The 15,273-nt window shown below is 47.5% G+C and overlaps 1 protein-coding gene across 8 annotated transcripts in view; it reads left to right on the plus strand.

The window, feature by feature from the left end:
- Positions 1-442: 442 nt before the first annotated feature.
- Positions 443-15,273, plus strand: part of UBE2E1 (ubiquitin conjugating enzyme E2 E1) — a 44,869-nt gene continuing 30,038 nt past the window's right edge. The window contains exons 1-5 of one of the 8 annotated variants that reach the window (XM_084511740.1): positions 480-646; positions 815-851; positions 1,390-1,454; positions 2,698-2,786; positions 4,974-5,024. In XM_084511740.1, the coding sequence (XP_084367866.1) occupies positions 2,746-2,786; positions 4,974-5,024 (92 nt within the window). In that variant the 5' untranslated portion in view covers positions 480-646; positions 815-851; positions 1,390-1,454; positions 2,698-2,745. Of the gene's footprint in view, positions 647-785; positions 852-1,008; positions 1,455-2,607; positions 2,787-4,973; positions 5,025-15,273 lie in introns of those variants that run through there. The other 7 variants (XM_084511737.1, XM_084511735.1, XM_084511738.1 and 4 more) reach the window with 7 other exon arrangements.

Genomic DNA, 15,273 nt, shown 5'->3' on the forward strand with positions numbered 1-15,273 from the left:
GGCAATTCGATACGGGATCCCTCGACAGGCGGTGGAAAGCGGCGGCACCAAGCCAAGCTCACCCCGGGGGCAGCCGGTGGGCGGCCGGCTCCCCTGGCCCGCTCGGCAGCAGCTCGGGCAACCCCGGGACGAGCTGTGGTAGCCCACTGGGCCGGCACCGCCATCCCAGGGGCAGAGAGCGGGGGATGGACGGCCAACATTTTGGGGGAGAAGAGTAAAAAGCCTCGGAAATACAATACAACAGCACCCCAGCCGGTTGAACGCCGCTGCGCCTTCCGCACAGACAGGCTCCCCACTAGGGGACTCGGGGAAAAATATATATATAAATATATATATATATATATATCCCTAATACTTTTACCTTTTGGCAAAGTGAGGGGGCTTTTTCTCGCTGTCGCTGCCAAGCCCCGAGCCCAGGATTTTGCTTCCTCTCCCAGCATGCGTTGATGACATCATGAAGTGCCCCTTCTTTGTGTGTCAGTGATGTCAGCGGGCGCAGCGTGGGGGACAATGGAATCCTGAACTCCGGGCGAGGGCGAGAGGGAACTGCTGCTGCTGCTGCTGCTGCTGCTGCTGCTGCTGCTACAGGGGGGGCCGAGCCGGGGAGGGAAGGGGAGACACAGCTGCTGCTTTGGGGCTGGAACAGGTGAGAGACGGGAGAGCCGCCGGGGGATCCTTTTGGCTGGCTGCTGGCGGTGGTGGTGGTGGGGTTTGGGCTGGGCTGTCTTTTTTTTTTTTTGGTTGGTTGGTTGGGGTTTGGTGGTTTTTGTTGTTTTTTTTTTTTTCTTTTCTTATTGCTTTCCAACTGAGACAGGTGAGAAGTTACTGGTGCTGCTGGAGGGACAAAGCAGGTGAGGCAGGGGAGAAGTCTCGGGGCTGAAACAGTTCTGAGGACAGGGGGGAAAGCCCAAAGCCCCCCCACGAGCCTAACAGCCCCCTCTCCGCCTTAAAAAAAAAAAGCAGCCCTGGGAGCCTTCCCCTCTCCCAGCCACCTGCCTCGACCTCGTCCCTTTGGGGCACTCAGCATGGAAGCGCAAACCGGAGCGGGGGAGGGCGATTATCCCCCCCCCCCCGCCCCAGGACTTGACACCTTCGCAGATGACTTTCCAGAGGGGGTCCCCATTAACAGCTCAGCCCCCTCCGATCGCCTCCCTTCCTCCCCCAGCCCCCCCGGAGGCAGGGGGGTGCCGTGTCCGCCGGGCTCCCCCCGCAGCCCCGCAGCCGGGGCTCCCCCCGACCTCCCCCCGGGACCCCCTTGGGCTGGAGGCCCCGCAGGCTGTCGCCCCGTGCCCGCCGCCCCCCCGGCCCGGCTCGGCGGTGGGGGAGGCAGGCAGGGAAGCCATTGCCTGTTTAATAGTTGCTGTTGCAGCACTTCCGCTTCTCTCCCAGCGAGAGAGACACGAGTGGCCAGGCCCAGCCGCACCGAGGAGGAGCAGCCAGACACAAAGGCAGAGGTACGGGGACGGGGCGCCCCCCGCCGCCCTCCCCGCCGGCCCCGGGGGCAGGGGCGAGGGGCAGGGCCGGCCGCGGACCGCCGATGGGGCGGCAGGCGGCGGGGCAGGGGGGGCGCGCCGGGGGCTGGCAGGTACCGCTGCCCCCCCGGCCCCCCGCTGCAGGGGGAGCACGGACGAGCCCCCCCCGCTCCCCAGACCCCGGGGGGGCTGCCCGGGGGCTCCTCGGGGCGCCGGGGGCAGCGGGAGGGGGGCGGCCCTGCGCCGGCCCCCGACCCTCCCCGCGCCCCCTCCGCAGCCCCCCAGCCCCGCCGGGCTGTGCCCCCCCGTGTCCCGTGTCCCCCCCGTGTCCCCCCCGTGTCCCCTGTGTCCGCTTCTCGCCCCCCGGGGCCGGGCGCTGCCTCCAGCCCCGCGCCCCCCCGGTGCCCGCACGGAGCCGGGGTGCCCCCCCCCCCGGCACCAAGCTGCTCCCCGAGCCCTTGTTTCGCACCCTGCTAGGCCATGGCCCTTTTTCTCCCCTCCTGCCCCCTGCCCCACAGCGTAGTGGGCCTCATGGGGCCCCCCGGGGTCCCCAAACCCTCCCGTGTGCTGTCCCCTTTGCCCCCCTCCCCATACCTTTCCACCCAGTGGGTGCGGGTTTCCCCCCGCCGCAGCTCAGGGACCCCCGTCGGGGTCTCCCCCTGTTGCCAGTGATGCCCCACTTCCATTAGGGCGCTGGCAATGGTCACCCCCCGGCCCATCCCTCCCCACCGGCCTCCAGGGAGCCCGAGCGGTGCCATTTTTATCCCCTGCACCCCTAGGCTGGGTGGCGATGGCTCCTCTCGCTCGTGCGGTTTGGGGGAGATTACAAGGAACTGCTGCGAGAGCTTCCCTGATCCTTGCAGTCGTCCTTGTTCCAGTCCCTTCTCTCATTTCGCACTTGCTTTCCGAGAGGAAGCTTTAAAAGTCCCTTTCTCCCTTCCCCGTGGCATTAGTAGCGCAGGGGGGGCTGCTGCTCCTCCCGCCTGGCTGTAGGGCCTGAGAGGAGGAGAGGGAGACACGGGGACCCTTTAAAGGGAGCATGACCCAAACACAGAGCGAGATTGTCAGCTGCCTTTCTCTGTGTGTGTTTGTGTTCACTGTTTGTTCCCCGTGCCCCGTGGTGTCTCCTCTCCAGGTTGGGGTGTGTGGTGGGGGGGTCGCTATGTCGGATGACGATTCGAGGGCCAGCACCAGCTCCTCCTCATCTTCATCCTCCAACCAACAGACAGAGAAAGAGACAAGCACACCTAAGAAGAAGGAAAGCAAAGTCAGCATGAGTAAAAACTCTAAGCTGCTATCTACCAGTGCCAAGAGGTGAGGCTGCAGTCGGTTTTCTGACCAATTCACTGCATCCTCTCTCCTTCCTCGTTTCATTTTGCTCTGTTCCCTTGCTGATCTCTTGTTGCTCCCATTCCTCGTCTCTTGCTTACTCACAGCCTTCCCGTGCGAAGCTGCCATTGTCTCACTTTTCCAGCGCCTCTGTGCAGTGGTGTGTGCCCAACTTCACTGCTCTCTGGTCTCTCTTCCTGCTTCTCCCTCCATTCTATCCCACATATTTTCCTGTCTCTTCTTCCTCCGGGCTGTTTTTCTGCCCCTCAATTATTTCTGCTGTCTCTTCCCTTCTCCTTATTAGCATCAGCTATAGGGATGTGGGATTGGTATGTAGGGCCTTCATTCCTTCTCTGCCACTGGAAACTATGTGGTCCTGGGTAAAGCATTAAATTTCAACGTCAATTTCCCTCTCTGCGTATTGGGATGGATGTATAATGGCTTTTTTCTTTCCAGCGCTGCTTTGAGGATTAATTAATGTTTGTGAGGAGTTTTGAGTTTGCCTGATGAAAGGAAGATTTGGGGCCGTATTACACCACTCACACTGAAGTGTGAGTGGTGTAATATAACCCAAACCTTTCCCACCATACATATTACTGCTTTTCTGTTTGTTCATCACTTATATTGAATTTTCTGCGTATGGCTCGACATTGACTAAAAGAAATAATCCACCGTGGGTCCACTTGTGGATGTTCTACTCTAAAATAGTTTTTGCTTACAGGACAGAGTGGGTTTTTTCTTTGGTCGGTTGTTGTTTTTTTCTTTGAGAATGAAATCGTTTTTATTCCAGAATAATATCTATATGGGAGAGAGATGCCTGCATAGAGTAGTAATTCCAGAACAGCTACGTCAGTCAATTTTCTTCATCTGGACAGACTCTTGGAGCCATTTGGTTTAAAAAAAGAAAAAAAAAGAAAAAAAAAAAAAGCTGTTGCCCTTTCTTATTTATTCTCTCTTTCACCTGAATTCAGCAGTGTCCTGCACCAGAGAGCTCAGCCAACAAATGGAAGTTTGCGAGCTAACTTAGAGCACTTCAGTAAGAATAATAAACCAGCTCTCTGAAACGCCTTGCCAAGCAGCACAGAGAGGTTATGTCTCTAGGTGTCAAAAGTGGCTGGGGTTTTATGCAAATGCCCTGTCGTCACAGCTAAGTTCTCTGTGGCTTTGTGGAGTTAAGGCAGTGCGGTTATTCCAGATCCCCGCTCAGCATGTTTCCATGGCAAGCTCAGAGATAGTAGCAAGCGGTGTTTACGTGTCGTGCCCTTAACTATTTTAAAAAAGAAGAGAGTTTTACAAGCCTGCTGACTGTAAACTGCCTGGTATGAAAAGGTTGTGGTTCGCGTGTATGACAAGTGGAAGAGAGGCCGAAGATGCTGGCTGAGTTTAAAGGAGGGGAGAGGGTGGGGAGATCTGGAGGGGAAGCTTGAGTGACAGTAATGGGACCCCAGGGAAAGGGATGATAGCTGGTTGGGCATCTTGTGGCAAAAGCAGCGTGCTGCTGTGTGAGCCCGGAATAGTCTGGGCAGGGAGGGCAGGGTGTTGTCTGAGGCTGGCGATGAGAGGGAGCGCCTGGAGTCCTGAGGGGAGGGACTCGGGGATGTGGTGTGGAAGAGGGAGAACTGAAGGTGGCAGGAATGTGCAGGAGCCTTGGAAGTGGATGTTCCCTTTCCTTTAGGCGTCCTTGGGAATGGCACAGCTACTCACTCCCGTGGGGCTGCTGTTTGTTCTCGGGGGTGGCGGGGAGCCGGGGGAAGCCAACTTGGCGATGACTGCTGCTTGCAATCCAGCAAGACAAATTTCCTTCTCAGACTACGGTTTCCTCATAACACTTGGTGCGTCATATTTGCAGAGGGTCCCCTTCACTTTCAACCTGGCCAGCAGAGTAAAGGGGAGAGTCTTTGTGGAAAAGCCCTGTGTGGCTGGCATCTCCGTGCGAGTGTGCAGCAATGCTCCTGTCTGGGCTCAGCACACGATGCCTGCCTGCTTTCCTGTCCCTGCACCAGGCTGTCTGTCCTGCTTGGTGTGAGTGGGCCAGTGGGAGGCTATAACCGAGCACCTCTCTCGTACGTGGTGTTGCAAACGTACTGCGGCGGTATGTCTGTAAGGCGTATGTGTTAACTGCTGCCCCGCACAGCGACTTACCTTTGTTCCTTCTCGCTTTTATTGCCACAGGATTCAGAAGGAATTGGCTGACATCACCTTAGATCCACCTCCCAACTGCAGGTTGGTGCCGATGCCGTCCCCGGGGAGGGCGGGGGAAGGAGAGGGGCTGAAGTGTGCTTGTGCTTGTTGTAGTTGTCCTTGGAGGTTCTGGATCGAGCAGAGGAACGGCTGCGTAGCTGACGGTGCTTTTGGGAATGCTTGGATGATATTAAATAGTTTCCAGGTGGGGGGGGTGACACCTCCAGAGATTGTTATGCGTGTGTTGATACGTGTTTTCTGTCTGCTTGGGGGTTGTTTGGGTTTTGTTTTCTAACAATTGCATTTTTATCTGTCAGACTGCTTTGTGTGTATGTTTCTGAAACTGGCTTATAAAGAAGAGTGTAAAAACTCTCTTCTTGATTTTTTTTTTTTTCCTGGTTTCTAAGTCTAATGCCTGACTGCACTGATCTGATATAAATTAAAGTCCTGCTAAGGAAGCAGAAAATAGTAAAATGCTACGAGCTTTTTAGCTCAGAGTTGTGATTTAACCAGTAACTTACGGTGAAAGAGAAGCGTGAATTTGTCACTCGGTGGGTGCCCTACAGAAGCATGCATGTTAGCTGATGAAATAACAAGTGGGGTTGTTCGGCTGCCCTTTATAGAGCAGCTCTTTTTTAAGGATGTTTTAGAAACGTGTACCTTTTGTTTAAAGCTTCTAGCAGGTTGATTCAGTGGCCCGAGCCTCATAGCGTTCGGGGAGGAGACAGTAGTAGTGTAACATCCTTGGTTGTGCTTGTTCATTCAAGAGGAAAGTTGCTTTCAGACTGGTTTGTGTTCGCTGCTGTTGCCAAAGCACAACTCTGTTCCTATCTCCATGCTGTGCCTGAACTGGGTTTGAGGCCTTTTGATGTTGGTAATAGCAGCAATCAAAGGAAATTCTGTGTATAAATAACTATTTAAGTTGGCCTCTTTAGTACTGAGTTGTCACCCACAAACACACGTGAAGCTTTTTATTGAAGCTTTCTGCTGCTGTTAGTCTGCGGGGCAGCACTGGCACAAGAGTTAGCCTCTGTCAGTACCAGGCCCGAGGATCGTAATTAGTTCAAGCTGGGATGGGATGGAGCATGTGGGTACAGGAGAAGTCTAGGCTGATATTAATTTTTTTATGCTGTTTGGAAGATAACTGATGGGTTCTGAAATCTCTAGCCATGACAATATTGTTTCAGTGACATTAATGACTGCCTGAGTATTAAAAGAGCTTCCAGCTGGTGGGTTGGAAGCATCTGTCCTGTCTGCATCCTGACTCTGTGTCAGGATGAAGTCCGCATGCTTCCCCCTCCTCCTCCCACCATATCCTGATGTTCGTGGGAAAGAAACCCAGAAGCATGGCTCAGAAAGGCACGGAGCCTGCCTCGCTGTGTCGATAAGTGAGCCTGGATGATCAAGGGGCCAGGACTGCAGTCTGAATTTAGTGAATCTGCCCAAAAGCTGTGATTATGTACAAGTATGTCAGACTGCAGGCTTCATCTAAAGGTTTGTGTAAATAATATTAGCACCCTGATTTGTCCCTGTTTCAGCTGGCACCATTCATAGGTAAAGAGGAGCTAGCAGACTACCTGTCAAAATAGAATATGGTTGTGAATTTTGTTATTAATCACATTGACAACTGAGGATAATGCACTTCAAGGCCTGCATAGTAAGTTTGTCTTGTTTCAGTCTGTATAAATATTTGTAATCGTAATGATTAGTTCATAGTGCAGGTAGTGATGATTAATTCTCACCCCTAATGTAGTTGTAAGTATCCTGCATTCCTTCCAGCCTTCCAGTGAGTGACAGTGAAGGTGGCAACTGTTACAGATAACGCATGAAACTGGCGTAACTGGTGTAATTGTTACTGTATCTTAATATGTTGATAGGTAGGAAAACATGAATGGAGAGGTTTTTGTCTGTGTGTGACCAAAGGAGTTTTGGTATTGCTCATCTTGGGGTGGAAGCCATCCTACTTCAATAAAGACAGTGCTGAGAGCAAAGAACAGCTCTGCTCATGGTTAACGAGGTTCGAGTTGCGCACTCAGGCACAGGGAGTTTGCTTCTGCAGCAGCTGTTTTGTGAAAGGGTAAGCAGGTGCCAATTGCCACAACAGTGAGATGAGTTTCGGCTGTCGCAGTTACAGGGAAAGTTCACCTCTTGTGGAAAAAGAAATAGAAATAGTCAGTTTGTGAGTGTGAGAACGTCGAGCAAGTGAGAGAATCTAGTCGCTGCACGATGTCTGAGGTTGCCAGAATTTGCTCTGGGGATGCCTGCTAACAGCATCGCTGCTCCCCCTCACACTTCATATCAACTGCTAGCATGCTGTGAGTGAGGAATTAAATACATAGTTTTGTACCTTACTTTCAATTTCCCTCCTTCCTAACCTCACCTTTACTTTGACCTCAAGCCCCTCATCCCTCTGCTGCATTTGTGCTTCTACACATTTTTTCAGGTGTCGCTGGAGAGAGGGTGATGGTCTTTTCCTTTTGGTTATCTTACTGTCTTCTGCAAGATTAACCTCAAAACTTAAATATTGAGGGCGCTGCATATGCTACAAGGTACTACCTGTATGCTATCTGTTATAGGGGTGCCAAAGTCTCAGATGTCACCTTCGAAAATGTGTGTCTGAAACTGTATCCTGTGTTATTTTGGAAATGTCATCCTTTTTTTTTTTTTTTTTTTTTTTTTTTAACCGGCCATTTGGTCTTACAGCCCTGGCCATCTTTCTGTTCTCCCCGTGTTCTGTGCAGTGCCTTGTGTTTGATAGCAGTTTGTGGTTGGCCATGCTTTAATTTTTGGCCTCGCTGCAAAATGCTGTTCTTCTTGCAGTCTTATTGCAGTAATGGGAGTTCAAGATATTTAACGCATCCCAGAGCAACTCTGCATATTGAGAGAAAAAGCTTTAGGTTGTAAATGATTTTTAGTAAGAACTGTTTTCTTTTTCTTCTTATAAAACACCACATATAAGATGCAATTACGAATAATGAAAACCATTTGATATTTCAAACAAAATAGCTTAAAAACAAATGAGTTTCATTTTTATTTTTGTAGCTTGCAGTGACCGTATTTTCATGTGTGTAACCCACAGATCAACTGTTTAAAAAAAAAAAAAAAGAACACACTCAACACCCTGTGATTGAGCAGCTGTGTGAGTTTTACACACATGTGGGTAATATGAGGGGAAGTTTATCCCAGAACTTCCTCTCCCCTCAATAGTTTCCTCGCTTCTGGTTTTCCATAGCTTGCCCCTGTCCCCCGAATGCTTACCTGGTGCTGTTTCAAAATAAGTTTCAGACTTGGAGATATTTTCTAAAAAAGATTTATTTAATATACTTTGCAATGTTGTTGTCAGTGTTCCTGATGGGGTTAATGCTGTTCCCATCAGTGAGCTGGCATAGTGTGTGTGCAGCATTTGGCTGATTCTGAATGGCTCTTAATTCTTTTTTTTTATTTTTTTCCCCAGTAGATTAGCATTCTAGAGATCCTTAATTTTCTGTTGTCTGCAAGGTGACTTGACTTCTGATATTAATACTAAGTTATGAAAGTTAAATGTGGCTTTCAAATCCAACAGTGGTTAGTGGTTTAGATGAATTGGAGAATAACTGGTTGGACTTAAGACATCTTAAATCTTTCAAGAGGGTACCTGGTGATTTCTTCTCCTACTTTGTGCTATATCAGAAAGTTACAACTCTTGTTTTAGAGCTCAAGGTACCCAGAGACACTGAACCTCTGGTCTTCTGTGTGTGCTGGTGATAGCAGTGCGGCGTGTCTTTGCGTTGGGTCGTGGAAGTCTGTGCCAGCACCTGTCTGCAGGCATCAGGATGCATTTCCACCTCGCTGTGTAGGCAGACCTTATCTCTGTGTGTAGGTAACACTTGTGAGTATTGTGCCAAAGCCTTGGTTCTGTCCTTGTGATGAGGTTTCCAAAGCTTTAACAGAAATTAATTAAAGTTTAAACACTGCTTATACTCTTTATGTCATTTATTTGACCTCCGTATCAAAGCATTTCCTGAAAGTAAATCTGCTAATTGCTGTGAGGTTATGAGATAAATGTTTTTCCCCATTTTACAGAAGGGCTCACAAAACCGAGCGACTTGTCCAAGGTCACACAGGAAGTCTGTGGCAAAGTGGAGAAATGAATGTAAATCTCCTTTGTTTCGAGCTAACTTGCAGCTGAGCTGTTCTGCTCGAACTGTGAGCATCGGTTGTGTTATGAGCATGGCTTTGAATTTGTGCTTTATTGGGTGTCTGGTATTGACTGTATGTAAGCATGGTAATTTAATGTTATTTTTCCCATCTGTGTAGAGGGACCAAAATGGATATTAACTAGAATTAATGTTTTTAATCTTTCTTACCCAAACTGAAACAAGTTTGTCTCCACATGGCTCATTTAAGTCCACATAGGCAAGACCAGCTGTTACTTAAACAAAAATAATTTTCAAATCTTTACTGAAGGAGACATTTGCCTGCAAGGCTTACCCTCGCTTCGGAGTGAAATGCTATCACGGATTCATTATTTAAATAATAATAAAATGCAGTTGTGTTTCCTGGCTCCTTCAGCCCAGTTTCTGTAAATTCACAGAATAAGGTCCAGATCTCCCTGAGAGTCTTGTGAAAGTTAACTGTCAGCACTTAATAAATATATGTCTCGGTATAGATGGTGGGGAGAAGTGCTCTCCGCTATAATATTCATAGTTTTCAGGACTTCGCAATGTGGAATTAGGATCTCTTGGCTAGAGAGAGGTCTGCAGAAAACGTGTGGCTCAAAGGCTGTTTTGAACTCAGTTATATCTTATTCTAATTAATATATTTCGTCTACATACTGTGAAAGCCTAGCATTTGTTTTGATCACATTTGTTTTTACAGTGCTTGTAATTTTTTACAAATGTACTTTGTCAATGCATCCAGTGACAATAATGCTTTAAGAGCTTTTGCTTTCAACTTCAGCATATTATCGAAGGATGGATCGTCACTGCTAAATTACAATATTGGGCTTTTAAAATTGTTTTCATGCTTGGAATAGTCCGTCCTGTGCATAGCCACGTTCTAGCGTAAACTTTGGGGTCTTACATTTTGTAATTAAAAATTGCAAAATAATTTCATTAAAATAGGTTTGTTTTGTTTTTAATACACAAATTCTTAGAGTAAGAATGACAAAAATGCTGCTTTTCCTTCCTTGAAAAAAAAAAGACAAAATAAATGAATAAAAAAAAACAAAATGCAGATCATTTTTAATGACAATTCTCAGCTTGAAAAAGCGATTTGATCACTCTTTATTTTTAATTCTTGCCCCCTCCTCATTGTTTCTGTGAAATGCAAGTATTTTCAGTGAGAACTTTCCAGCCACAGGGTAGGAAGGACCTTCGTAATTAGAGCTCGGTGTAGCTGAAAAATACCTTTTGTCACACAAACTACCAGTGGTTCACCATTCCCTCCCCCCTTTGTTTGGCGCACGATCCCTGGAGAAATAACTCGTCCTTTTGAAGCGGTGCATTAACTAATTTAGAGATCCTCCGCAGCTGCGTATGGGCTGCCTTGCAAAGCAGAAAAATAACAGCATTTAGATACGTGGTGAATTCCGAGCCTACGGGGGTAGCAGCTCCTGCAGGCAAAGTCCTCTGCTTGGTGTGCTCAGACAATAGCAGCGCGGGGGCAGCTCCTTTGCCGCGGATTGATTAGTTAATATTGCAGGAATTCACGTTTCTGAAGATGTTCCTGGTTTCGTTGGCTCCCTTTAAAAAAAAAAAAAAAAAAAAAGAAAGAAACAGGCACGTTTTAACGGCAAGGCTGCTGGGTCCCGTGGCAGGAGGTGGCTGATTGTGTGGTAGGTTTTGTTTGGCACATCCTGGCTCGGCAATTCCCCGGCGAGCTGCGCGCTGTGCTCCTGCATGCCAAGTATCGGGCCGGTGAATCTTGAGAGCGGCTGTGAAATCGTAGCACTGCTAAGAACAAAGAGGGTTGAAATCCCTCCTGTGCAGACTCTCTTGTATCCCACTTAATTTTATTATTTGACTTTCAGCTTTGCTGCCCTTGGAGGGCACTGTGCAACTGTACTTATTACGCTGCAGATACATTTTATCTGACAAATTCTGCGTTTTGTCTTGGCTACGCAGTCTTTAATTTGGTTTTGTTTCAGTTGTATTCCAGATCTGCACGTCTGGGTCCTGTGTTGGATACGTGTGTGCAGCAGCGGGTGATATGTCTGGTTTTGTTTTAAGAAATATTCCTGATATGTGTATGGCACTTCATAGACATAAATGGGAAACGTGGTGCGGGGGGTATTTACGCTCAAAGGGCTCCAATCTCTCCTGTCTTTTACATAAAGACAAAATTATCCACAGAGGGAGAACTGACGGGTCTGGGGCGTTGATGAAGTGCTAGGGGATGTTTCTGCATTTGAGGGTTTCACCAGGGGCAGGCTGCTGGTGGCCGAGAGCGCTGTGGTTTCTGCCAAGGTGCAGGCTGCCAGGACACCAACTTTGGCCCCTCTGTGGAAGGGGGCTGTTCTGGGAATGAGATGGAGAGAGCCTGCATTCAAACCAGTCACAGGAATAAGGTTACTGGGGAGCTCGTGCATAGTGCAGCCTCTGCCTGTGCTCTTCTATAACTCAGCGTGAAAGCCCAGTCCTCCATACAGCACCCCTCTGCAAGTATTTAACGTACCAAACAAAAAGGATCCCTCTTTTCATGTGAACAGGTTAAGAGATTATTGCACATCTGTGGAGACTTGCACACCACGTATGAAGTTAAAGGCTGTGCTTTCTCCACCAAAGAAAGTACTTTGAGCTAAATTAATGATGTAATTTAGTCATTACAGTAGAATCTTGCCAATCTGTACATTTATTTGAATGAAATAAGTTTATGCTCATTTTCCCCTCTGAGGCTTAACAGTGGAGGTCTAAACGCTAGCTTCATTATTTTACAAGATGAACTGGAGAACATGTATTGTCAAGTACTATAAATAAACTGAAACTGTCAAAATAAACACTGTACACTTTGGAATTCAGAGGGGTTTTCTTGTTTCTCTTGCCAATTTGCAAATTTCAGCAACACGCAGTTGGTCTTTCCAAGGCATTTGTGGAAAGCATAATGGTTACTACAGTGCATTTAATACATATTTTCTGTGCGTGAGGGGCTAATTGACATCACCAGGAGAATATATCACCAACCTGTATGCTTAACTGCACCATCCAGCATGCAGCGTTGTTTTCTTTATCAACCTGCACTCCCTGCGATGGGAGGTGGGAGAAAAAAGGAGAACGGGGCATGCAGATTGTAGCTCGTAGCAGATGCAGTGCTTGATTTTTTTTTTTTTTACATCTCCTCCCCATTTCCTCCCCGACTTCACAGCTGAAAATATAGATCAGGTAAGATGAAGTTGAGCTGTTTTGAGAGCTGGGCCCAGGCCAAGTTTTGGCAGTTCATTTGTTTAAGAGAAAATACGAAGTAATTGGATTAAAGAGGCTGTACGATTAATGGCGTAGAGACCTGTTAAATTTCCTTGCCTCTGTATTTCTGTGAATCAGCACGGAATTGAGGGCTCGATTCTTCCAAGGGCTTCAACTTTTAGAGCCAAGAGCGTAAACCAAATCAGCACATTAATATTTTGCCCTTCCTTTGTATTAGTGCAAATAACTGTTTGAGATGAGAGGACCATGCTCATCTTGCCTCTGGATCTGCTGGCCTTGCTGGAAACAAGAGAATCTCGACCTGGTGCTGAGAATTGTAAAGTCAGTAGCAAATGCTCTTGGCTAGAGCAGAGGTACTTCCTGTGGCAGGTGGGCTGCTAATATTTCATGCTCTTTCTGCTGTGGATGTCTCAGCAATAGATTCTTGCCAGTGAAGCTAATTCCAGCATCTATTAAGGAGAGATCGGGGGAAGGGTCTTTGTTGTTGTTGTTGTTCTTTCTTTCTTTCAGTGCCTAGTACCCTACAGAGAGCAGCACACAGGAGTGAAAAGACCCACAAGCATTAAAAATTAATTCTGAAGTTAAAGGTGGCTTTTCAAAATAGATGAATTGATGAGAAGAAGGAAAATACTTCTTGTATGGCCTCAGAATCCTGTCAGATTTTTAGGAAACAGCAAAGCTTCAGGATTTTTATACATGGAAGCCTACCAGCATAACTGTACAAAATGTTTCACGTGCAGCTCGAGCATCTCCACTGAAATTAGAAGGTGCTAATTCAGGTGATCACTGTTATGGGTATGCCATATATTTGAAATTTTGAAGTGGACGACTTCTTGAAAGTTTCAGCGTATTACTTGGCATTCTGAACAAGTATAGGCTGCCCTGAGAAGTGCACTGTAAATGGTGGAGAAAGTGCAGTATATTTAATTAAAGCAGGGTTTAACTCTTGCAGATGGTTTTGAAGGATCGCTAAAAAGCGCACAGTTGTAATAACACGGTTCTAAAGCAATTATATCAATAGGGTAGTATACCACAGAAGGTCATTTCATCAGAAGTTTCTGATCAATCAAACTGATTGTTGTAATACCCAATTTGCACATTATTTCCTGCATGTCTTGGTAACCTTTCTAAAGGAGATACATCAGGCAGTGCGTGCAAGCATTTATAGCTGGTGTCCTCCGTAAGCTCCTAGTACATTGTTTATCAATAAGAATTGTCTAATTTTGTTTTTGTTGAGGTAATCCTTAGTTTGGGAATCTCAACATGTTTTGTAGTGCTCTGGCTTCTAATAAAAGTATTTATGTTTGGGGGACAATGGGAGAGAGGGGGAAGACAGTGCTTTAAATGGCTGTGCCAACTGAAATCTCAAAATGTCATGAATCTGACTCGAGATCTCAATTGATTTAAAGCAGTGTCTTCACTTTCCTTCCTACTTCAAATCATACAGCATGCTCATGAGCTCGGAAATCAGTCAAGAAGATGTGTGCTAGCTACAAGAATGACCTAGGAGATCTCTGACTAGGAAAGTAACTGGTGTCAGGCCTTCGGCTTATTCTTCAGCTGCTTGTCTTTTAGTTACATCCCAGGATTTACGTCCCTAGTGAAATTTTAATGCTTTCTTTAGAATAGCATTTTTCCAATTTGTTCTATCCACTCTTTCTCCTTATGAGGTTAATTAGGTTGGAGGCGTTGGTGAGACCGAGAGGATAAATGAATTGTAGGTGAGGAAAGGAAAAGGACGTAAAACCACTCAAGGCAGAAGGGCATTACATTACATTCCTGTGGACAGCCAGACTGTGCCAGACGTTAAAGGTGCTTGTGAGAGCCCATCAGGACAGCTGAGGCAATTTTGCACTGGATGCTGAAAGAAACAGTTGTGGCAAAGGTGGAAGTCCTCCTCTTGAATGAATGGGGAGAGCCATCCATGGGTCAGCCTCTTCTTGAGCATCAGTGACTTTCAAAAGCAGGTGAGCATATAAACCACAACAGTTTTAGCTGTGCTGCTTGTCTTAGGCCCCTACCTGAGAGGTAAAACATTCTTAGAGCAATAAAGTCAATGTGTTTATACAGCCTTACAGTGCTTTACGCTGCTCTGTAAATCAAGGAGGCACAACCTGCCGTACCTTGAAGAATGCAGCGCGTGTAACAGGTGCCCAGCTGCATCTTTGCAGGCCTCCTGAAACTGCTGCATGAGCTGCATGCAGCTCTTGAGCCATGGATTGTCCTCCTGTGCATGTGTAAGAGCACGGGGGAGATGTGAAACAAACAACCGTGAGGAGGGGGAGAAGTAATTTAGGGGAGGATTAGGAAGAAGGGAGCAGAGATAGAGGGAGATAAAGGCAGAAGTAGAAATGGAGGGAGGGAGGCAGAAGGGGAAGAGCAAAACAAGTAAGCAAGCAAGAGGGGTAAGAAAGTTCAAAAATTACTTGAAACTCAGTAGCAATCAAGTAGACTGCTGTTAAAGTTAGTAAGTTACAGGTTTATTTGTTGAAGGCCCTGTGAACCTTCATTTCCCCAAGGAGCACACCCTCCTTTTGTACCTACGGGCAGAGAAGCATGGTCAGAGCTGCTGTTTGCTGAATCCTGTAGTGCTAGAATCAGGGATATTCACTGAAATTGCTAAGAGATCATTTCAAAACAGATGACCAGTCCTTCTACACCATGGAGCTATGGAATCTGTTGCTGCAGGAGGTTGCAGAGGCAGGTAGTATCAGCACACTTAAAACTGGGCTCAACAAATTCATGGCCAACAGGTTTGTAAGCAGCCATAGAGAAGTCGGGGAGCACCTTCAGCACCCAGTGCAGGGGCTGTGGATGCTGTGGGACTACAAGGGGAGGGGACTGGAGGCAGCGGCCACAATTGCATACCTGTATTTTCAGTATGCTTTTAC

Source organism: Aythya ferina (genome assembly GCF_964211825.1).
Source record: "Aythya ferina genome assembly, chromosome: 2".
NCBI classification, from domain to species: Eukaryota; Metazoa; Chordata; class Aves; order Anseriformes; family Anatidae; genus Aythya; species Aythya ferina.